We start from the raw sequence: 24,028 nt of genomic DNA on the forward strand, positions 1-24,028 counted from the left end.
AAATTTTAAGCCTGAAAAATGATCTGACCATATGAGATCCAGTGAGAATACTACCTATCAACAGAAGCCATCTTAACCTCTCTCACCTCAAACACGTGAGGGTTACTGCAGGCTAAAACATCAGGGGGTATTCTTTTTTTTCTTTTTTTGTAGGCCATTAGCTTTAATCCTAGCTTGCACCTGGTGGGCAAGTAAAAACACACACTAGGCTCCAAAACCCACTCATTCAGTGCTCACAAAGCTACTGACTTATCCGAGTTTCCTAGAATCAAAGGTTTCTAGCTCACCAGACTTATTCACCTCTGTTCCCCATCTCCTTCCCTCTGCACAAACTGGCTTCTCCTTCAGCACGCTGCCATCTTGGCTGCTTCTCCTGGCCTCCTCCATGTGGCCTTTCTCTGCTCCCATTTCTTTTTTTTTTTTTAGGGGGTATTTTAAAGCCTTGGCTATAGGCACAGGCAATAATGATAGCCAAATCTAAATTGAAATACCAATCAGAAGGCAATAGGGGGAAGAGCAAAATATGGTAGATTAAAAGAAGTTGTTAGAAGAATGTACCAGCTTGTTGATTCTCTTACTATTTAATATAATCATGACTTGAGATCAAGGAGAAAAAAATTACCATAATATTAAAAACTCTGGGACTTTATTAACAAAGCTGAAGTAGAAGTTACTCACTGAAAACAAGATTCCTTTGTTATGTGCAAGTGACTCAGTATTACCATGAGAACTATAAACCCGAACATCCAAAGTTCCAGAAAGAAGGTGATGGCTGACTCAATTATGGAGTGGGCTTAAAAGTATAAATTCAGGGGTCACAAACCAAAGACACAAGTATTTAGAATTTTTTTTTTTTCTTCTGAAGCTGGAAACGGGGAGAGACAGTCAGACAGACTCCCGCATGCGCCCGACCGGGATCCACCCGGCACGCCCACCAGGGGCGATGCTCTGCCCATCCTGGGCGTCGCCATATTGCGACCAGAGCCACTCTAGCGCCTGAGGCAGAGGCCACAGAGCCATCCCCAGCGCCCGGGCCATCTCCGCTCCAATGGAGCCTTGGCTGCGGGAGGGGAAAAGAGAGACAGAGAGGAAAGAGCGGCGGAGGGGCGGAGAAGCAGATGGGCGCTTCTCCTGTGTGCCCTGGCCGGGAATCGAACCCGGGTCCTCCGCACGCTAGGCCGACGCTCTACCGCTGAGCCAACCGGCCAGGGCCCACAAGTATTTAGAATTTAAATATTAAGGCATCTTAGTTGTCCCCAAATCCTTTTCATTCAAAAGAGAAATGGAAAATTTAAGGAATTTTCTCAAAATATAAAGAATTAATATGGCTTTTCAGAGTGCATCATTTAGTTATTCTTTATTTATTAATATTGCAAATAAAATTCATAGGACACTCAGAAATAAAAAAGTGTCTTGTTAAACATATTTGCCAAAGGAGATGAGAATAAAGGTTCAGACAAGATATATTCCTTCATTTAGAGTTGAATGACCTTTCCTCCACATCTCATACATATGTCCTACATTTCTTTCTTGCTTAATTGAATATTTTTCAAAGACTTGGTCTTTCATTCTTCAGTAAGGGAAATTATTTTTTAATTATTATATTTCAATTGTTTGTAAGAAATTTCCTGTTGAATTAGAACCACAGTAGCTATAATTAAGGAAAGTTTAAATACATGTTTAAACTACTCCGGTCCACCATGATTGTTGACATCTATGAGTCAACACTAGCATTTTATGACAAAAACTGTCAAATATTAGCAGTTTGTTTTTCAAGCCAATTATGTGAAAATTATTGTAATTACTGCAATAAATATTTGTAGGTTAAACCAGTGGCCCCCAACCTTTTTTGGGCCATGGACTGGTTTAATGTCAGAAAATATTTTCATGGACCGGCCTTTAGGGTGGGACGGATAAATATATATAAATATATATATCACATGATCGAGAAGCGTCAAGAGTGAGTCTTAGACGGATGTAACAGAGGAATCTGGTCATTTTTTAAAAATAAAACATCGTTCAGACCTAAATATAAATAAAACAGCAATCATGTAAATTATTTATTCTTTCTCTGCGGACCGGTACCAAATGGCCCACAGACTGGTACCGGTCTGCAGCCCGGGGGTTGGGGACCACTTGGTTAAACTACATTTCAATTAGCAGAGCAATTCAAATATATGAAGAGTAAGACAATATCAATTACTTATAAATTCCCTTCTAGATTTAGAATTGTAGTCAGTAATTTAGTTACCTTAAATTAAGCTTTTAATTTATCCTTAGACAAATGAACACTAGATTCCCTGGCTTACCACCCTAGTTTAGGATTCTGCTCATTTTCATTGAAAACACAGTTTAAAATACTAAGGTCACAGAGTAAACAAGCAAATATGAATTTCAGCAGAAACTTGAATTTATTAGAGTTACGACTTTAATGTTCTTAACCACTTCAATCAAATGCTTATTTGTGCATAGGCATAAGCTGGTAATTACGTTTTTTAAAGAGAATATAAATATTTCATCAAATTCTAAATAGCACCATTTAAGAAAATCAAGTTCTAGAAAATTAACTCAATATACATATATTGTGTGTAAGTGTTGCTTTCAAAGTAATTTCCAGAAAAAGGAAGTATTCCTCCTTATTTATTCTTAGATAATTGTTTAATAGTGAATAGTTAATTAGTTCAACAGTGAATTGTTTAATAAACTGTTCAGTAGTAAAGTCAGTTTACATTTAAAGACATTTTGAATAATCCTATTGAAAACCAATTCAAACAATGTGGCTCATGTTTAACTCTTCAGTTATTCATTCATTAATCTCTTCAAGTGCTTTCCGCCTTAACACAGCTGTAGTTCAAGGGGTGGCCAGCAGTTGGCCTCCATTTTAGTGGATTTTCATGAAAGCCCCAAATTCTTTTGCAAATGTTTTAACTTTTTCATAACTTCAGAGCTTATAACAAGCTTTCAAAAGGATCCAGAAAAAACACATTAACAAAAAAAAACTGAACTAAAGGAAGCCACATATACTGTAAAGATGTTCTCTGCAAAACATTCTGTTCATTAAGTCAGAAATGTCTCTATAGGGATCAAAAACCACTTGGTTTGGAATCAACAGTTGAGAACTCACAACATTTGGTTAAAATCCAGTACTGACAGCCATGAGAATGGCTGAGATACCCGGCCCTAGGGCTTGTCTAGTCTCCCCATCCCATTTATTTGGAGTGCCTTCATCTGTACCATTCAACCACACAGTACAATTGTCTAAAAGCTTCTGTCCTTGGTCGGCTGTTCTCTTTTCCTTTTACATTCTTCCCTAAAGACTGCAGTTTTATTAACTATGATGTTTATGAGTTTATAACTCATAAATCTACATCTCTGTTTCTGTTATACCAGCCAAACTAAGGTCCTACCTCTGAGTTCTGACTTAAATATTTCCACCTAGATATGCCACCATCATCTTACACTCAATACACACAAATTTATTCATTTTTATTAAACTAATTCCCTCTTCCAGTTTCCCTGTCTTTGCTAATGTCAAACCCATATTTATGGTCACCAAGAATTAAAGCACAGGAACAGCTGAAGACTCCCTGGTGACCTCCATCATTCACATTCAGCTGGTTCATGTAGCAGACTGCATTTATCAAAGATGGCCACTATATCTTCCATCTCACATACATTTCTACAGTGTGATCTTACTACTTCACCATCAAATGGCAGAGTCTGATTCCTCTCCCCTTGAATCTGGACTGGCCAATACTCGCTCATTACCAAAAGAATTGTGACTGAAGCAATGATATGAGACTTTTGAGGCTGGTCAGAACAGAATACACAACTTCTGCCTGGCTTTCCTGGAATATTCTCTGTGGAGGATGTAGGCTGCCCTATGAAGAATTTCAGCTACCCTAGGACTGCCATGCTGAGAGGCCACATGTGGTCCCAACTAGGCTCAGTCTTCTGGCTATCCCAACAAGGTGACATAAATGTAAACAAAGCTACCTTGGACTCTCCTGACCAGCTCATTTGCCAATTTAATGACATCAACCGAAGCCAGTAAATACCCTGAGAAGAAAAACTCACCCAGTTGAGTATTCTTTAACTCCTGACACATTAAATCACGAAATATAAAATATGTTCATAGCTTTCCTTCTAAGCATTCCAAACATCATGTGCGGAGTTCTTACTATGTGGGGCTGGATGTTAACTGAGATGCCACTTCTTTACCTCCATTCCCAGAGCCACCATCACAGAGGAAACTCATCATCTAAGATCTAAGCTGTTATAACTTATTTCAGGTTCTCCTCACTACAATCTGTCATTACCATCTATCTACCTTAAAATTTCCAACCAAAAAAACTACTTTTACACACCAACATCCCAACCAACATCGATCTCACAATGTTTCACAGTTATAGAACGTTTTACAATGCAAAAGGGTCTTCATAAATATGTATCTATTTCAGTTGATTCCCAAACCAAAAGTCAGAGAGATCTGTCAATAGAGCAAATTTTCCTCACAACAGAAATGGAGAGATCAGAGGCTAAGATTAACTTTCATACAATATCACTGCCAATAAGCGAAATGGATATAACTAAGAGCTGTGTCATACACTAACATTATTTCTCTATTCTACAATGCCTCCCCTCCAATTATCTATTTCAAATAAACAATATTCAATGTCTCATTCCAACCCTATTACAGCAAACCTACTTTCTAGGTACCCATAATTCGGTCTCAATCTATCCTGTTGTATGATACTGTCTAGTCAACTCCTCCACCATCACCATTACAATAAGGCTGGCTTATTTATTCACCTAACAATATGTCATGCTGATTCTAGCCTCTGACATTTGTTCACATGCTTCCTTCTTTCTCTTCCTATTTACTTAAACCTTATTCATTAGCACAAATTCCACCTCTTCTATTAAGACCTACCAGCCTATCCCTGTTGCTTTTTCTGATATTCCTACATAATTTATGCATTTCACCCCAATATTGACAATTATTCTGGATTGTTTATCTTGTTCAAACATGTGGGTCTCACTTTCCAGGTTGGTATTCAGCTAACACACACCTGTACATATAGTGATGTTAGTGCTTATAGCCAATGTCTGTTCTGACCAGTCTGCATCCGTGACATAACATTTGTTAAATATTTTCAATTTCATCCTGCTTATTCCCAAACTAAACCATATGCTCTTTAAGAACAGGAACCTTGTCTTATTAAAAAAAGTATTGGCCCTGGCCGGTTGGCTCAGCGGTAGAGCATCGGCCTCGTGTGCGGGGGACCCGGGTTCGATTCCGGCCAGGGCACATAGGAGAAGCGCCCATTTGCTTCTCCACCCCCTCCCCCTCCTTCCCCTCTGTCTCTCTCTTCTGCTCCCGCAGCTGAGGCTCCATTGGAGCAAGGATGGCCCGGGCGCTGGGGATGGCTCCTTGGCCTCTGCCCCAGGCGCTACAGTGGCTCTGGTCGCGGCAAAGCGACGCCCTCTGGTGGGCGGAGCTTCGCCCCTGGTGGGCGTGCCGGGTGGATCCCGGTCGGGCGCATGCGGGAGTCTGTCTGACTGTCTCTCCCCATTTCCAGCTTCAGAAAAATACAAAAAATACAAAAAAAAAAAAGTTTTAAAAAAAAAGTATTATATCATCTAAGCCAAGCACAGTACTAAGCACACAGCTAGTGCTCAATGTATATTTATAAATTGATTTTAAGAGAATGAAGTACATTGTGTTGTGAGAAAAAAAATATTCCTAAGTCATGTCTATACTGGAAAGAAAAAGTTGAAAAGGTAATAAAATATTTTCAAGATCAGTAGTTTAATGTCAGGAACATTTTTTTAGGTATCATTTAAAGATATTCTGTGCAGCCCATAACTGCCAAAATGTTTTATAAATATTTTTACCAGGAGTGTGAAAAGAAAAAAAGTGTCAAAAATATTCAAGGAGTATCTAACAGCCCAAAATAAAATGTTTGCTGAGGCTACAAGGCTGGCAGAACTCGTCTTCATTTCAAAAAGTTTCCAGGCAATGGGAATGTTTTCCTGGAAAATACTACCATTTATTTAGAGAACACTTGCCATGAACACTTAGTCATTAACTAATTTAAGGTTTCCTCAGAAGCTCTTTAGAGGAAATCTAGTATATGAATGAATGAAATTATCAGCACCTATAAAGTAAGAAAAAAAAACACAACAAAAGTCATTTGGCTAAATTTATGAAATCTACCTAAATATTTTTCCAAGTAAGGGGGGGAAATCTTTTATATTTTTTGGTGTATTTACTGTTATTTTAAATTTTTCTATAAGATAAAACTATAAAAACAACCCTCCACAAAATCCTTGTGTTTCTTTGTCTGTAATACACACAATCCAAAAACCTGGAGGGCTCATTTTATTCCATATGCCAAGTAATCTTCAAACAGACAAAATAGTCATTTCATTCAAAGAAAAAAAAATGGTAACTTCAGAGTTATTTTTAGCAAAATCTCTGAGTTTGCTTCAAATCACCTTTCAATGAGAGAGCAACTTGGTTTGGACTTTTCACTCAATTGTCTGCAGAACATCATACAATGAAAACACCCCCTCCAAAAAAAAAACACCCAAAAACCAATTTCTTCCAAGAGTTTGAAGCCAATTAAGTCTTATTCTTTGAAACATCAAAAGTCACAACGAAATTCTACTTCAAGCACATGATTGGTACATTTAGTCTTTTTTAAAATGTACACAAAAGGATTGTTTGTTTTGCTTTACCTGTTTAGTATTTCAGTGAGTTTCACAAAACCAGTGTAAGCCAGTTCAAATGCTCCTCTGTGTCTGGACTGTAAAAGATGTTGTTTAAAGTGTTCTCCTATTTCTTTTACCTTTAAAACAAAATAGAAAAATAAATGTTCAATTTATGCTTACATTTACAGGTGTTTTATGTCAATAATATCACAAAGAATTCAGGGGTAGTGAGATGTCCATCCACAGCATCTATTATGTGACAGGCAGTATTTTAAGCATTTTTACATCATTTAACTCTCATAATAATCCATGAAATAAGTACTACTACCTCTTTTTTTTTTTTTTTTTTTCATTTTTCTGAAGCTGGAAACAGGGAGAGACAGTCAGACAGACTCCCGCATGCGCCCGACCGGGATCCACCCGGCACGCCCACCAGGGGCGACGCTCTGCCCACCAGGGGGCGATGCTCTGCCCATCCTGGGCGTCGCCATGTTGCGACCAGAGCCACTCTAGCGCCTGGGGCAGAGGCCACAGAGCCATCCCCAGCGCCCGGGCCATCTTTGCTCCAATGGAGCCTTGGCTGCGGGAGGGGAAGAGAGAGACAGGGAAAGCGCGGCGGAGGGGTGGAGAAGCAAATGGGCGCTTCTCCTGTGTGCCCTGGCCGGGAATCGAACCTGGGTCCTCCGCACGCTAGGCCGACGCTCTACCGACTACCTCTTTTTTATGATGGGGAAAATGAGGCTCAGAAAGGTTGAGTAACTAATAAGGTCACACACACAAAAGTCACAGAATCAGTACATAACCTAGGCAGTCTTGCTCCAGAGTGGGCCATCTTGAACTGTTATATCAGAACTGCCTCCCTATGCCAGCCTCACAAACATCACTCTGTTCTTTGTTAGCACATATTATTCAACACCAATAGCAAATCATGCAAGGTGACAATCCTCACACACCTATTATGGTTAAAATATATGTAATGAAATTTACCATTTTAACTATCTTTTGGGGTTTTTTTTAAGATTATATTTATTGATTTTAGAAAGAAGAAAGAGAGAGAAACAAAGGCAGGAGTGGGGGGAGTGGAAGCATCAACTCATAGTTGCTTTTGGTATGTGCCTTGACTGGGCAAGCCCAGGGTTTCTAACCAAGAACCTCAACATTCCGGGCTGATGCTCTATCCCAGGGGTCCCCAAACTACGGCCCGCGGGCCGCATGCGGCAACCTGAGGCCATTTATCCGGCCCCCACCACACTTCCGGAAGGGGTACCTCTTTCATTGGTGGTCAGTGAGAGGAGCATAGTCCCCATTGAAATACTGGTCAGTTTGTTGATTTAAATTTACTTGTTCTTTATTTTAAATATTGTATTTGTTCCCGTTTTGTTTTTTTACTTTAAAATAAGATATGTGCAGTGTGCATAGGGATTTGTTCATAGTTTTTTTTATAGTCCAGCCCTTCAATGGTCTGAGGGACAGTGAACTGGGCCCCTGTGTAAAAAGTTTGGGGACCCCTGCTCTATCCATTGCATCGCTATAAGCCAGGCCATTTTAACCATCTTTAAGGGTACAGTTCAGTGGCATTCAGTATATTCACACTGTCAAGCAATCATCACCATTATCCACCTATAGAACATTTGCATTGTCCTAAAATGAAACTCCAACCCATTAAATAACTCCCAATAAATGCCTTTTAGAGATATATAAATGTGAATGGCAAGATTTAGCGTCAAGAACCTTCTGAAAATTGACAGGCATCACTTGAATCATGGAATTTTCCAAAATACTATCCAATAACTTTCCTATATGTTACCTTTCTGCATGCAAACTTAGACAAATAACAAATATGACCATTTATTCATTCATTCATCTATTTGTTTATTTATTAGGTAAGAGGCAGAGAGGCAGACAGACAGACTCCCACACATGCCCCAACTGGGATCCACCCTGCAAGTTCCCTACCTGGCAATGGTCTGCCCATCTGGGGCCATTGCTCTGTTGCTCAGAAACCGAGCTAATTTAGAGCCTGAGGCGAGGCCATTGAACCACCCTCAGCACCTGCCTGGGCCAACTTGCTCAAACAGTTTGAGCAATGGCTGCAGGAGAAGACGAGAAAGAGAGAGAAGGGGGAAGGGAAGGCGTAGAGGAGCAAATGATCACTTCTCCTGTGTGCCCTGACTGAGAATTGAACCTAGGACTTCCACACATTGGGCCAATGCTCTACCACTGGGCAAACCAGCCAGGGTGACAATTTATTTTAAAGAAGACATGACTAACACTAGTTGTTGAAGAGGTTATGTACAAAGTTAACTCTTAAAATGGTTGGACTGACTGTACTTTTATAACATGAAGATATAGGTCTCCCCAGCAGACCACATTATGGTGAAAAGACAAGCTGATTCAAAATGTCTTGGACATGCTTACCTAAAAGCACCTTTTACCTCATCAGCAACTATATAATTAGTGTTCAGAATGCATTAGAGATGATACAGTATAAGAAGCATTTAAATATGTGGCATTAGCAAGTGTCTCTGTTTCCTCATCTATAAACTGGGGATAACAGAACTTGCCTTATAGGCTATAAATTAAAATGAGTTAATAAATAAAAAAGCTCAGAACAGGCTCATAATTTGTAATCCAACTCAGTTCAAAATGAGCTCTGTTTGGGTTTTCAAACAGAGGAAAAATAAAGACATAGTCCATACTCAAAATATATTAGAGTATAGAGACACAATGAGAGAGACATTAGGAAAATAAGAATCCAATATAAAACCAACAAAGAACCAAAAAGGCAGCATATAATAGAATTTTTAAAATTCTAACACTTTAATATCCCAAAGGGTGACATATCGTGTTCTTCAGCTAAAGTTTTCAGGTAAAGATCTGATGAGGCCCTGGCCGGCTGGCTCAGGCATCAGCCTGGTGTGTGGAAGTCCAAGTTCGATTCCCAGTCAGGGCACACAGGAGAGGTGCTGATCTGCTTCTCCACTCCACCCCCTCTCGCTTCTCTCTCTCTCTCTCTCTCTCTCTCTCTCTCTCTCTCTTCTCCTCCCCTCCTGTAGCCAAGACTTGATTAGAGCAAGTTAGACCCAGGTGCTGAGGATGGCTCCAAGGCCTCCGCCTCAGGTGCTAAAAAATGACTCCAGTTGCAACAGAGCAATGGCCCCAGATGGGCAGAGCATTGCCCTCTAGTGGGCTTGCTGGGTGGATTCTGGTGGGGTACATACAGGAGTCTGTCTCTCTGCCTCCCCTCCTCTCATTAAAAATTAAAAAAAAAAAAAGATCCAATGATACTCTTGATTTTTCAAAGGCCAAGGCCATATACTGTAAGTTGTCAAAAGCAATCATCAGACTCTTATCATTTTAATCTTTAATATGGTCATCTCATAACATACTTTGAACAGAATTGTTGAGCCTTAAATATGAATTTAACTGACAAGATAGATCCAAAGATCAATAATCCTAAAAAAGATACCAGAAAAACACCAGTTGGCTAACTTGTTATAACCATCATTTCTATTATTATAGAAATAACAGATCTCTAAAAAGTGGTTTAAGCCACAGAAAATAAAAACATGAAGTCACAGAAAAGAGTTTTTTCTAATTTCCTTAAATTTTTTCAAAATATTATACATAGCAAAATATCCTTCAGGAAAACATAAATTTTACTGGTAAAGTGCTTCTCTGTGGACTCAACAACAGTGCACAATCTAGTTCTTAAACAAAGATTATATTTTCATTGTCTCCTTTATCCTAGCTCCCATCAAAGGGGCCTAAACCAAAAAGCATACAATAAAATCAAAGCCCTCAGAAGTTTAGCCAGTGGAAGGTCTTCAAGAGTGGACCTCAACTCTACGTAGTCCTGGCCTCAGGGAAAAAAAATGAGACTCTAGGGCAGCGATTCTCAACCTGTGGGTCGCGACCCCAGCAGGGGTCGAACAACCAAAACACAGGGGTCGCCTAAAGCCATCGGCCCACAGGTTGAGAACCGCTGTTCTAGGGTCACAAGTGAGGGGCAGAAAGTTTTTCCTCACTTCATTTTGTACTTAACTTCCCAACAAACCTAACTAGGAATACTCAGGCTTATGAAGAGAGTGTAAAATTTCTGTTTCTCAAACAGTAAGTACTCCCTCAGCACCTGCCACATGTTTAGCCGATCAGTGCTAGGATAGTTAGAAAAGGAAAAACAAGAGGTCTGTCCTCAAGGTGCTTTCAGTCCAGAGAAAACCAACAAGCTGGGTGGTACCCATGAAGCTCAACAGCTCCAAGAAATGAAAGATCCTTCTGTATTGGAATAAATTATTAGAAGAAGTTTCACGTCTAGATGTCAAACAGGATATAGCTGGTAGACCAGAATGGAAGAGGATAACAAACATGGAAAGAAGTTGGGCGGCTAGAATGAATGAATAAATACTTATTAAGTACCTGCCACCTGCCAGACAATTGACTGGGTCTTTTTATATGAATAAATACAGAATACATAGGATAGGGTTAGCAAATCTAGCTAAATGACCTCAAAGTTTTGTGCTAGAAAACGGAGAAAGGTAGGGATGTGCCTCATTACAACATGTAGAATTCAGCAGGGAAGTGTGGTCTAAGGACCATGCTCACACCCTTCCACTGGATAATCAGACTACAGGGAACAGTTCTGATGCAAACAACTTACAAAAATTAATAACAATAGTCAAAATAGGAAACAGAATCTTAAAATTTAATTTTAAAAATGAAAATGTCCTCTGAAACACCAACTCAATTGTCTTTTTATTAGATGCGACTAAGGTTCTTTATACAGTTTATAAAACGCTTTCTTTTAAAATAGGTGACATCTTTACAGAAGTTTTTCTTTTTTCTTTTTAAATGAGAGGAGGGGAGATAGAGAAATAGACTCCCACATGTGCCCCAACCAGGATCCACCCGGCAACCCCCATCTGGGCCGTTGCTCAAATCAACCGAGCTATCCTCAGTGCCCAGGGCCAATGCTAGACCAACTGATACACTGGCTGTGGGAGAGGAAGAGGGAGAGAAGTAGATGGTTGCTTCTCATGTGTGCTCTGACCAGGGGTCAAACTCGATGTCCGCACCCCAGGCCAATGCTCTATCCACTGTGCAAACTGGCCAGGGCCACAAAATATTTTCTTAATAAATAACATAGCTCTCAGGATTTTTAAAGGGAATTAAGGTTAAAAAAAGGGGGGGGGGACACTGATTTCTATTCTCAAAATTCAATTCTAGTCATTGTTCTCTTACAAAATAACAATAAAGATAATAGTTTTATGGACTCAGACATCTTCTTACTAGAATGTTTATTCTTTGCTTTCTAGCACATTCTTAACTGTGTGCCATTTTAACTATTGTACTTTAGCCAGATTTTCTGTCTTGTATTTTTTATATTATATTTCTAGGCCTTTGAGGTCGGAGAACCACATATGATATTTCTTTTTATTCTCATGATACCCTTGGAGTACGACAATCAATAAATAGGTGACTAAATAATGTGCTTTCCTTCATGCCACAGCTTAAAAACGGTAACCTGCGTTCAGTACAATTCAATGAATACTTGGTCATAATTAAAAAAAATTCTTGGCAAAGTAAAAGACACTGTCTTTCAGACTCATGAACGGTAATAAAACACACATTCCATTTTGTAGTCCATCTCAGAAAATCTAAAGCAGCAACAAAAGACCTGAGGGAACAGATAAACCCATTTGGTCATGAGCATCATGAGAATAACAACAGAATCTAAATTTGGTTACAAAATACCCTCTTCTGTATAGCTGGCAATTATTTTTATTCGTGTGATTTTTGTGACAGTAATTACTATATAGGGGAAAGAAGCCTGAAAATCTACCCCAAAACTTCTTTTTTGGGATTATTAGGGGAACTACATATGAATTGATACACCAGGTAGGGAAGTTGTTTAAAACAAATTAGCAGGCACTGGGTATCTGATATCCCATGGAAAGAAGACCAACAAAATATATCAAGCAAAAGCTCTACATCATCCAGCTTAAAAACTAGACACACACCAGTCAGGAAGTTGTGAGATAAGGTTGCGTGCACTGCTCACTCTTTAAGGGTCTCGACTTACATCCCTCAAAGCTGGTTTTATCTCTGCCTCTTGTACAGGGACATTATGAAAGAACCTTTCATTACGTGATTACCTCGCAGGAGGAAAGTCAGACATGCCTCTGAATGGACACATTTTCCTCTTGGTGAAACTGCAGAGGACACACTGCTTGACAAGTGATTTAGAGAAATGAATCATTTGCTAAAAAGTTCAGTAGCAAGTGGCCTTACTGTCCTGTTGTTTGCAAAAATTTGGTTGGGTATGGGAAGTAGGGAAAATTAAATTTAAAGAAAAATTAAATGAGCAGTGTGGAACAAAGACAGCACTGTGCAGTGTCAGAACACAGGCTGGAAAGGAGGAGAATTGGGTCCCTGTCCCAGAGCTGCCACAAACCAGCTTTGTGATCTTGGGCAAACCAGGTAACATCCAAGGGCTTCAGTTTCCCCTCGTACAAGGGAGCTGGATAATATCATCTCTGTGATCCTTCCAGCTCTAATAGTTTGTGAATACAGCACTGAAGACTCAGAATTATAAATGAGCACCAGTTCTCAAAGAGCAACACAAATCTCCAAATTGTAATCTCACTACCTGCTGGCCTATTAGAAACTATACTTATGGACGTGGTATTTAAGTGATCACCCCTTTAACAAAGGACCGTAAGGATGAGTTTAAAGGAACTGGGCTATAAAAGAAATCCCCTGTCAACTACAGTTGAGACATCAAATTATAAGAGAATTTCACTAGTTTTTCAAAAATGAAGGGAGCCCTGGCCAAGGCTCAGTGGATAGAGAGCCATCCTGGTGTGCCAAGGCCGGGAGTTTGATCCCCGGTCAGGGCACATACAAGGAATAACCAATAAGTGTACAACTAAGTGGAACAAAAAGTTGATGCTTCTCTCTCTCTCTCTCTCTCTCTCTCTCTCTCTCTCTCTCTCCCTTGCTCCTCCCACCTCTCAAATCAATGGGGGGAAAAAAGAATGAAGGAAAAATAGAGATTAAGAGAAGCATAAGGGTGTACATTGCTATTTTAGGATGTAGGAAACAGCCTCCTTCATCCATTGATAGAGAAAAGCAGATCACAATTATTACTGATCTTGGGAATAAGAAATTCAAATTCTACATCCTCCTCCACAAAGGGTAGCATTCGACCTACGAGTTGCTTCACTGCCTCTGCTCTGCTCTGCAGGTCTGTTATAGGCACCCTCACCTAAGGTATTGACTTTTAAATTCTAAGTTTTGGCACTAGATGCACAAAAAATCTAGTGTTGCCAGGACAACTATGCCCTTGGAAGGAAGGTGGACCTTAGGCATGGCCCAGACACTCCAATGTAAATTACATTCTTGTCATATATATATATATATATTTGTTTTTCTTTTTAATTTTTTGTATTTTTCCGAAGTTAGAAGTGGGGAGGCAGCCAGAAAGATTCCTGCATGTGCTCAACCAGGATCCACTCGGCATGCCCACCAGGAGGTGATGCTCTGCCCATCTGGAGTGTTGCTCCGTTGTGGCCAGGGCCATTCTAGTGCCTGAGGCAGAGGCCCTGGAGCCGTCCTCAGCACCCGGGCCAACTTTGCTCCAATGGAACCTTGGCTATGGGAGGGGAAGAGAGAGACAGAGAGGAACGAGAGGGGGAGGGGTGGAGAAGCAGATGGGCGCTTCTCCTGTGTGCCCTGGCCAGGAATCAAACCCGGGACTTCTGCATGCTGGGCCAACGCTCTACCACTGAGCCAACCAGCCAGGGCCCCATTTATATTTTTTAACTCTTAAAAGGTTTTAAGTAATGGGAGTATTTTTAATTTAAAGGAATTTCATGTAGCAAAATTTTATGTTTAAAAACACAATTCTAGTAATATGATTAACAGTAATTTCTTTTTTTTTTTATCCTTGGATTTATTTATTCATTCATTCATTCATTTTAGGGAGGAGAGACAGAGAAGGATACAGAAAGAGAGAGAGAGAAGGGGGGAAGGAGCAGGAAACATCAACTCCCGTATGTGCCTTGACCAGGCAAGCCTAGGGTTTCAAACCGGCAACCTCAGCATTCCAGGTCAATGCTTTATCCACTGCAACACCACAGGTAAGGCAACACTAATTTCTTGATGACTTTTGTTTTTTATTGACTAAATGCTCCTAAACTGAGGCATTTCTTTAAAGTCAGCATGATCAAGAATAAAAGTTTTCCAGAGAAAGCGAGGTTTGCAATGTCGGAACAGAGCAGTGACAAACACTCTTGACCATTCAGTTGTTCATTTCTTCTCAAACCTATATATATGAGGTCACCATGTGAACAGTAATATAGAAAAATGACTAAACCTCATTAGACCAGAAACTGATACTTGACAGAAAAACTGAATGCTATTTTTTATTCAAAACAGTCATTAAAAGAGTTCTTAAGCTTATAAGAGCCTTTCTTTGTTATTGTTGCTGTTATTCTTTACAAAATGTCTTTCATTTTACATTAACTCACAATATTAACATGGTTACCCCACATAAAAGGTGTAAAAGCAACATAATTTCCACAGTAAGCTTCAGGTCTTTCTCAGTTATACTAAAAACAAAATATGTTTCCCTTATTTAAAAAAATAAAAATCCAACAAACCCATAAAAATAAATATTTTAACTTGTACTTGAAAAGCTGAGAAGTCAAGGGACTCTAGCATATGTTTACTGCTTAGTAAAAATGGTGAACATCAGTGAAGCAATCATTAATCATAGCTGGATTCCTCAGCAAAGATGTTGGCATTGGCACTACAGCCAGTCACCAGCAATGACTGCAAGTCACTCTAAGACACTAACGCCTATTTGATTTGGAAAAGAATAAGGAACATAATGATGCTGGCAATGTACTGTTCCCTCTGCCATTCTCCATCTCAAGGCCTTGCAACATCATCATAAACCCAGCTGTTAGCCAGATGCAAGCACATGAGCCTCAGAGAGTGTGAGAATAATAATATTAGCATTATTTCTCGGCAACGAGTCACATGGTTATTATAGATATAATCAGCATTAGCATACTACAATGTTTGTTTTGTTCTTAAATGTTGCAACACCCTATGGGAAAAATTATCTTTATTTGAAAAAGGTTAAAAAATGAAAGTACATGTTATATATCTTTGCTGGAAAATGGTGGGAAATGGATTTGTTGAAACCATATGGGGAGGAAGAGGGAATCAATTAAAAACAGAAATCTAATAAATCTAAAATATTTCCAAATGAAATGCTTATGGTAAGCTAATTTCTTGTAAACACTGCACTTGAGTCACTTGAACAGTCCCAGATGGTGAACTAACTTTGTGGTTTTAAAATAAAAAGTCAGCCAACAAACCAAAGTGACTATGACTTTTTTATCAATGTAGTGGGAAACAAGAGATCCATAATCAACCAATACAGTACTGTTGTTTTCTTTGCAAAAGTTGAAAGGTTTATAGAGTTTTACTCAAGAATTTCATTTAAATTCAAATTTTAAATCTTATGTGTTACTGAAAATTAAAATGATAATATTAAAGTTAAAAGTGAGGTAAAAACCTAGTTATTTATATAACTTAGAAAAATAAAAATGTTTCTAAAAATGCCCTAGCTTTGAACTGTGTTGCAAGGTGTAATTCATAAACTACCATCAACTTCCTTCAGTGGACACATGTATGATTTTATTCAATAAATATTCAGAAATATTCTCTCTCTCTTTCTTTTTTTTTTGTAAGTGGAGTTATAAATAAAGGCTTGTGATCTGTGCTTTGAGCAGAAATTACACCAGGTGAAACAAACATTCACCCTACCTGCCCCACCGTCAGTAGTCCATCAGGAGTCTCTGGCACAGGCTGCATGGGCAGAAGCTGGCACAGCGTGCCCAAGAGCAAAGCGACTTCCTTCATACTTCTCCAGCAGCACACCAGCACCATCTGAGCAGTTACGTCACATGTTTTTCCTTCTTTACCTTAAAAAAAAAAAATCAGAACCTATTGCAACATTTGATTGCTCACATCCCAGGTTTCTTAGAACAAGCTTATTCATAATTTCCCAAGAACAATCTGCTTAAACCAAATTTGTCATAAATTATATTTACTCAGTAGAAAATAACTAACATTTGTGGAGCATGTTCTATGAGTAGAAATCATGCTAAATGTTTAACATACTACATTCAAAATAAATTTTAAAATAAAACTCATTGCTGTTTCAAAGCTTAAGTCTAACCTTTGGAAATTAAAGAAATAAACTGTCTCTGCCACTCAGTCATCCATAAAATATGACTATAACATATATACTTAATTATTTATTTTGGTGAGGGTGGCTGTTATATCAGTAAAAGAGTAGGATAGGACTATTTAAATCAAATGAAAATACAAATTTGCTTTCAAAATATATTTAAATTCCATGGCAAATAAGCATTAATTATTCTTACTCTCTTTTTCTAGTTTTAGAAATATTTTAGTACTAATATTAAAAATATCAAACGTTATTAAACTTAAAAGCTAAGTAAACAAAATAATACTCATAATGTAATCCCACTTGTGTTTTATTTTTCACTTTTAAATTTTATTTATTTTTTTAATTGAATTTTATTGGGATGACACTACAAATTTCAAGTGCCCAATCCTACAACACATCTCTGTACATTGTACTGTGTGTTCACCCCCAAGTCAAGCCTTCATCCATCATCACTTATCCCCTTACACTGTCCTCCACCTCCCCCCGCACAATCACCACACTGTTGTTTATGTCCATGAGTTTTATTTGTCCTTTTTTGCTCTATCCCTCCACCTCCCTCATCCCCGTACCCCCAACAGCTGTCAGCCTGCTCTCTATGTATGAGTCTGTTTCTATATTGCGTGTTAGTTCATTCTGTTCATTAGATTCCACATAGGAGTGAAATCATATAGTACTTGTCTTATTGGCTTATTTCATTAGCATAATGATCTCCAGGTTCATCCATGTAATCACAAAAGGTAAGATTTCCTTCTTTTTATGGCCATGTAGTCTCCATTGTAAATGTATAACTTTTTTATCCACTCATCTACTGGTAAGCACTTGGACTGTTTCCAGATCTTGGCTATTGCAAATAATGCTGCATATATTCTTTCAAATTAGTGTTTCGGATACATTAGGATGTATTCCCAGAAGAGGGATCGCTGGGTCAAAAGGCAGTTTTGTTTTTATTTTTTGAGATAACTCTATACCGCTTTCCACAGTGGCTATACAAATCTCCTTTCTTTCCCACTAACAGCGCAAGAGGGTTTCCTTTTCTCCACACCCTCGCCAGCACTTGTTTGTTGATTTATTGATGACAGCCATTCTGACAGTTGTGAGGTGATATCTCACTGTGGTTTTATTTTGTACTTCTCTGATTATTAGTGATGTTGAGCATCTTTTCATATGTTTATTGGCCATTTGTATGTCCTTTTAAGAAATGTGTCTATTCAAGTTCTTTGCCCATTTTTTAATTGGATTGTTTGGGGGGTTTTGGTGTTGAGTTTTATAAGTTCTTTATAAATTTTGGATATTAATTCTTTATCAGATGTATCAGTGAATATGTTCTCCCATTCAGTGGGATGTCTTTTCATTTTGTTTATGGTTTCCTTAACTGTGCAAAAGCTTTTTAGTTTGATGTAGTCGTCCCATTTGTTTTTTTTTCTCTTGTTTTCCTTGCTCGAGATATATTTTTAAAAATATTGCTATGAGAAGTGTCTGAGATTTTACTGCCTATGTTTTCTTCTAGGATTTTTATAGTTGTCTAATATTTAAGTCTTTAATCTATTTTGAGCTTATCTATATTATCCAAGGCAATCTATAGATTTAATGTAATTCCTCTCAAAATACCAATGGTATATTGTACAGAACTAGAACAAATATCTCAAAAATGTACGTAGATGACAAAGGATCCCAAATTTTCATAGCAATTTTGAGAAAGAAGAACAAAGTTGGAGGAATCATGCTACTTGATATCAAACTATATTACAAGACCTTAAGTAATCAAAACAACATGGTACTGGCATAAAAACAGATGTATAGATCAACAGAAGCGAATAAAGAGACCAGAAAACAAGTCATGCCTATATGGTCAATTAATATTTGACAAAGAAGGCAAGAACACACAATGGGGTAAAGACAGTCTATTCAATAAATGGTGTTGGGAAAATCGGACAGATGCATGTAAAGAATAAAACTAGACCGCCTTTTCACAACATATACAATAAACTAATTTGTGTTTTTAAAAGCCCATTAAACTGAAAGGATAAATGTACATACACATAGACACATTGAACAGGTCTAAAAGGATATACACTCAAAGGAAAGAAGTGAGATTAGAGGGGAGATAAAAGAGGGTTTTGATTTGTTTATAAACCACATTGGGCCCTAGCTGGTTGGCTCAGAGGTAGAGTGTCAGCTGGGTGTGTGAAAGTCCTGGGTTCGATTCCCAGTCAGGGCACACAGTAGAAGCGACCATCTGCTTCTCCACCCCTCCCCTTCTCCCTTCTCTCTCTCTCTATTCCCCTCCTGCAGCCATGGCTCAAATGGTTCAAGAGATTTGGCTCTAGACACTGAGGATGGCTCCATGGCCTTGACTCAGGTGCTAAAATAGCTCAGTTGCTGAACAACAGAGCAACATCCCCAGATGGGCAGAGCATTGCCTAGTAGGGGTTTGCCAGGTAGATCCTAGTTGGGGCACATGCAGGAGTCTGTCTCACTACTTCCCCGTCTCTCACTTAATAAAAATAAAAGTAAAAAAATAAAATTTACCTCTGTAGTGTTTGAAGCTAATAAGCATATATTTATGTTATTTTGTATAATTTAAAAAAACACAGAATTTTTTACAAGACAATATCCCCATCTAGTGGAGAATGCAGAATGTGTAATAAATTTCTAAGACATTATTGCTTCTGATGACTTTTCGTAGCATTATAGAAAATTATATAATAACAACTAATGAGAAAATAAGTAGTAAGAACTTGAATCCCGGAGGCCTGGTACAACAGAGCAGCTCACATTTTATTGAGTAATAAGGTTTGTTTCCTTCAAAAAGCTGCTTCACCATAAAGGCTGCTTGAGTATAAGGACTCGCACAACAGACAACAATGAACCATACTGGGAGAAACCGATTACTGCCCAAACCCAAGTTCACCATGCAGCACAGTGCTTACATCACCTGGTTATCAAGACAGGTTTGGTCAGTCAAAGGCTTTTTGTTGTAGTACCTTACATACTGCACTAAGGCACACTTTTAAACTGGTAAAAGTTTTATAAACTCATTTCCCAAATAAATCATTTATAAGCTCAAAAAAAGACTTCACAAATGTTCTGTACACACATGCAGCCTCTCATTTACTATATAAAAAGGGTATTTTATACAATTTCTTTTCATTGTCATTTAAATACTGACTGATTACAATACTGATTCTATAACATGCTACCTTTGATTTCTGCAGAAGAATCACTATTTGGCACACTGGCATTCAAGTCCTCCAAGTCAAAGCTATCACACTCTTTCAATATCTTGGCTTGATTGAAGTAATCATTAGTATCTCGTGGTTGAATCTCATTCAGAATCATCTGTAAGCGGCTTGCTGACTCTGAGAGAGAGAGATGACAATACATAAAACCCTAGTTCCACACCACATGCCCATTTTCCTTGAAGGTGTTTGCCCTCAAAAATTTTGTAATTTTCAATACTTGATAATCAGCTCTATTAGAAGACTCACAGGATAGATAATGTGAATACTTTATCCATAAAGACTTTCATACACTGACTGCTCTTTTAAAACCGTGATGGCGAACCTTTTTCTAAAAACCCGCTCACTTTTGCAGTGCTGGTCAACCTGGTCCCTCCTGCCCACTAGCGGGCACTCCAGCTTTCATGGTGGGCCAATCACGGTGCCATTTGGTTGCCCAGCTATCGCCCACCATGAAAGTTGGAATGCCCACTAGTGGGCAGGAGGGACCAGGTTGACCAGCACTGCAAAAGTGGGAGGTTTTTATAAAAAAGTTCACCATCACGGTTTTAAAACATGGCAATCATATTAAATAGGTTGAAGCAAGGACAAAAAACACAATAGAAACTGTCCATAGGGCACAGTTATGCAAAAGAAGAGCAATAAACTTCTATAAATTTGGTGTCAAGAAGTTGTTTCCCTATCTAACATAAGTTATCAAGGTTTAAAAGTAGAAAGTTGGCCCTGGCCGATTGGCTCAGTGGTAGAGCGTCGGCCTGGCGTGCGGAAGTCCCGGGTTCGATTCCTGGCCAGGGCACACAGGAGAAGCGCCCATCTGCTTCTCCACCACTCCTTCTCTCCTTCCTCTCTGTCTCTCTCTTCCCCTCCTGCAGCCAAGGCTCCATTGGAGCAAAAGATGGCCCGGGCGCTGGGGATGGCTCCTTGGTCTCTGCCCCAGGTGCTAGAGTGGCTCTGGTTGCGACAGAGTGACGCCCCGGATGGGCAGAGCATGCCCCCTGGTGGGCGTGCCGGGTGGATCCCAGTCAGCACATGCGGGAGTCTGTCTGACTGCCTCCCCGTTTCCAGCTTCAGAAAAATACAAAAAAAAAAAAAGTAGAAAGTTAAAAAATATATAAAAGAAACTCCACCACCAACAAAAACATTATTTTATAGGCTAGGAATATCATAAAGACTCCATATTTGATTTTAAATGCATTATGTAATATACTACTTTCTAAGTATGATATACAGTCCTAGTATTATATTAAACTTTATTTTTATTCCCTAAGTACTCACTGGATCAGGAAATGTAAATCCCATGAAAGCAGAACTTTGTTCACTGCTGAGGAGCCGGTGCCTGAACAAAAACTGGCTCATAGCAGAGGTTCAGTAATATGGACGGAAGGAATGAATGGATGACTAGGTAATAAAAAACTGGCCAGTTCGAGTTTTAAAGAAAATAACAACAGATAATCATATGAAACCAATGAACAAATGAAATAATTGGTATTTACTGTATACCTATTAGATACGCTTACATTTTAGGTATTATGAGAAATACAAAGACACAACCTGCTATCATGATAATTCAACCAATATCTTATGTTGTTTTGTGGTACCATGAAATTTTTCCAAAAACACACAAATTTTGATGGCCATGAAAAGACTTTAAAAATAAAAAAGGATGATCAGAGTAAGAGTTTAAGAACCCTACCATTTATTTTTATGGCTTACTAGGGAGACTTTTTTCAAAGAATTCAGAATGCATGGCAGACAATGTGGGGGGAATATCAGAAAAAATGGAGAGAACCAGAGAAAAAAAGAAAAGGCAAAATTAAGGAAAGATCAGTGTGCCATAGATAAGTTTTTGAGATTAACAGATATTTTTAAATGGTAATAAGCATAATTTTTAAATACTCTGCAGGCCCTAACCACAATGGATGACAAATATTCAAGATTTCTCAACTAGAATATACAAGGTGGAGCAAAAGTAAGTTTACAGTTGTGAGTGCATGAACCCTGAGTTTATTCTTATATTATTTTCCATAGGAACAACTGAAACCTCCTTTTGCCCCACTCCTGTACTGTACCAGTACTTGCCTGCTCCAAATATTAGCTATAAGACTGGGTGTCCTTTCTTCCTATGTAGTAAGTAGGAAAACTAAAGCATCCAATTTTGATATTTAGACTATCAGCCAAAATAAATGAATATAACTTAGTATCATGAACCATCACCAATTTATGCAGGATGTGGCGTGTTTATGATATACTCAGTGTGTTTTTAATACAAGGCTCTCATTTGCACTCCAAAGTGCACTCAAACTTTATTTCAAGACCAAACATAGCCCTGGCCGGTTGGCTCAGCGGTAGAGCGTCGGCCTAGCATGCGGAGGACCCGGGTTCGATTCCCGGCCAGGGCACATAGGAGAAGCGCCCATTTGCTTCTCCACCCCTCCGCCGAGCTTTCCTCTCTGTCTCTCTCGTCCCCTCCTGCAGCCAAGGCTCCATAGGAGCAAAGATGGCCCGGGCGCTGGGGATGGCTCTGTGGCCTCTGCCCCAGGCGCTAGAGTGGCTCTGGTCGCAACATGGCGACGCCCAGGATGGGCAGAGCATCGCCCCCTGGTGGGCAGAGCTCCACCCCTGGTGGGCGTGCCGGGTGGATCCCGGTCGGGCGCATGCGGGAGTCTGTCTGACTGTCTCTCCCTGTTTCCAGCTTCAGAAAAATGAAAAGAAAAAAAAAAAAAAAAAAGACCAAACATAAATTTACTCCACGACTTTATAGGTGTTAACAGCCAATCCCTCTGGCCCGTGAAAGCACAGGTATATTATTATATACCACCTAGGGCAGGCATCCCCAAACTACAGCCCCCTGAGGCCATTTATCCGCCCCCCCTCCTCCGCCACACTTCAGGAAGGGGCACCTCTTTCATTGGTGGTCAGTGAGAGGAGCACTGTATGTGGCGGCCCTCCAACGGTCTAAGGGACAGTGAACTGGCCCCCTGTGTAAAAAGTTTGGGGACCCCTGACCTAGGGTATCCCAGACACTGAGTTTAGTTCTCATCCTTTCAGGAACTGTTCACTCATTGGTTTTTCATCATAACAAATATTTACTGTGTACCTATTTCTGCCAGGTACTGTGCTAAGTACAAGGGGAAAAAAAACACAGACAAGTCCCTGTTAAACTTCACAGCCCCATAAAGAAATGCTGTGTGGGAAGTGGAGAGCAGTAAGAGACAGGCGGGCAGGAGGCAGGAGCAAACTATTCAATATTACAAGAGCTGGTCCGAGGTCACTGATATATTTTAACTAAGAGGGGCAGCACGGGGCAGGGAACAAGGGTCAAGTACAGATTCTGTATGACATGATGAATTACATGACTGAAAAAGATTACTTTGGGTACAGCAAGGAGATAAGAGTAGATGTGGGGAAACTAGTTGAAAAGCCCCTAAGTAGTACAAACAAGAGAAGATAAAAGCCTGGAGTAAGAAGATGCAGATAAAAAGAAGAGATTTGAAAGATATTTAAGGATAACACTGCAGGAATATAGAGATGGGCTAAATATTGTAAGTATAAGGAGCCCACGATGTCAAAGCAGTCTAGGCTCCTGACTTGCATGAATAGTCTGTTGGCAGGGCCATTTGCAAAGACACAGGAGTTGGGAGGAAGACGACCAATTAAAGTTCATGTCATCTGGGGGCATTATGAGTATCTTCTCCTATTCTTTTCTTTTTTTAAATTAAATGGTCTTTGCCCATTTCAGATTCCTAAATCAGTTGCTTTCTCTGACTGAACCCCATCAATTGCTACCTCTCTAATTTATCCT

The 24,028-nt window shown here is 39.3% G+C and overlaps 1 protein-coding gene across 2 annotated transcripts in view; it reads right to left on the reverse strand.

The window, feature by feature from the left end:
- Positions 1-24,028, reverse strand: part of THADA (THADA armadillo repeat containing) — a 360,995-nt gene that overhangs the window by 285,634 nt on the left and 51,333 nt on the right. For both annotated transcript variants that reach the window (XM_066267026.1, XM_066267025.1), the window contains exons 20-22: positions 20,188-20,346; positions 16,558-16,715; positions 6,745-6,854 (exon numbers count right to left, since the gene is read on the reverse strand). In XM_066267026.1, the coding sequence (XP_066123123.1) occupies positions 6,745-6,854; positions 16,558-16,715; positions 20,188-20,346 (427 nt within the window). The remainder of the gene's footprint in view (positions 1-6,744; positions 6,855-16,557; positions 16,716-20,187; positions 20,347-24,028) is intronic.

The sequence above is a fragment of the Saccopteryx bilineata genome, chromosome 3 (assembly GCF_036850765.1).
Source record: "Saccopteryx bilineata isolate mSacBil1 chromosome 3, mSacBil1_pri_phased_curated, whole genome shotgun sequence".
Lineage (NCBI taxonomy): Eukaryota > Metazoa > Chordata > Mammalia > Chiroptera > Emballonuridae > Saccopteryx > Saccopteryx bilineata.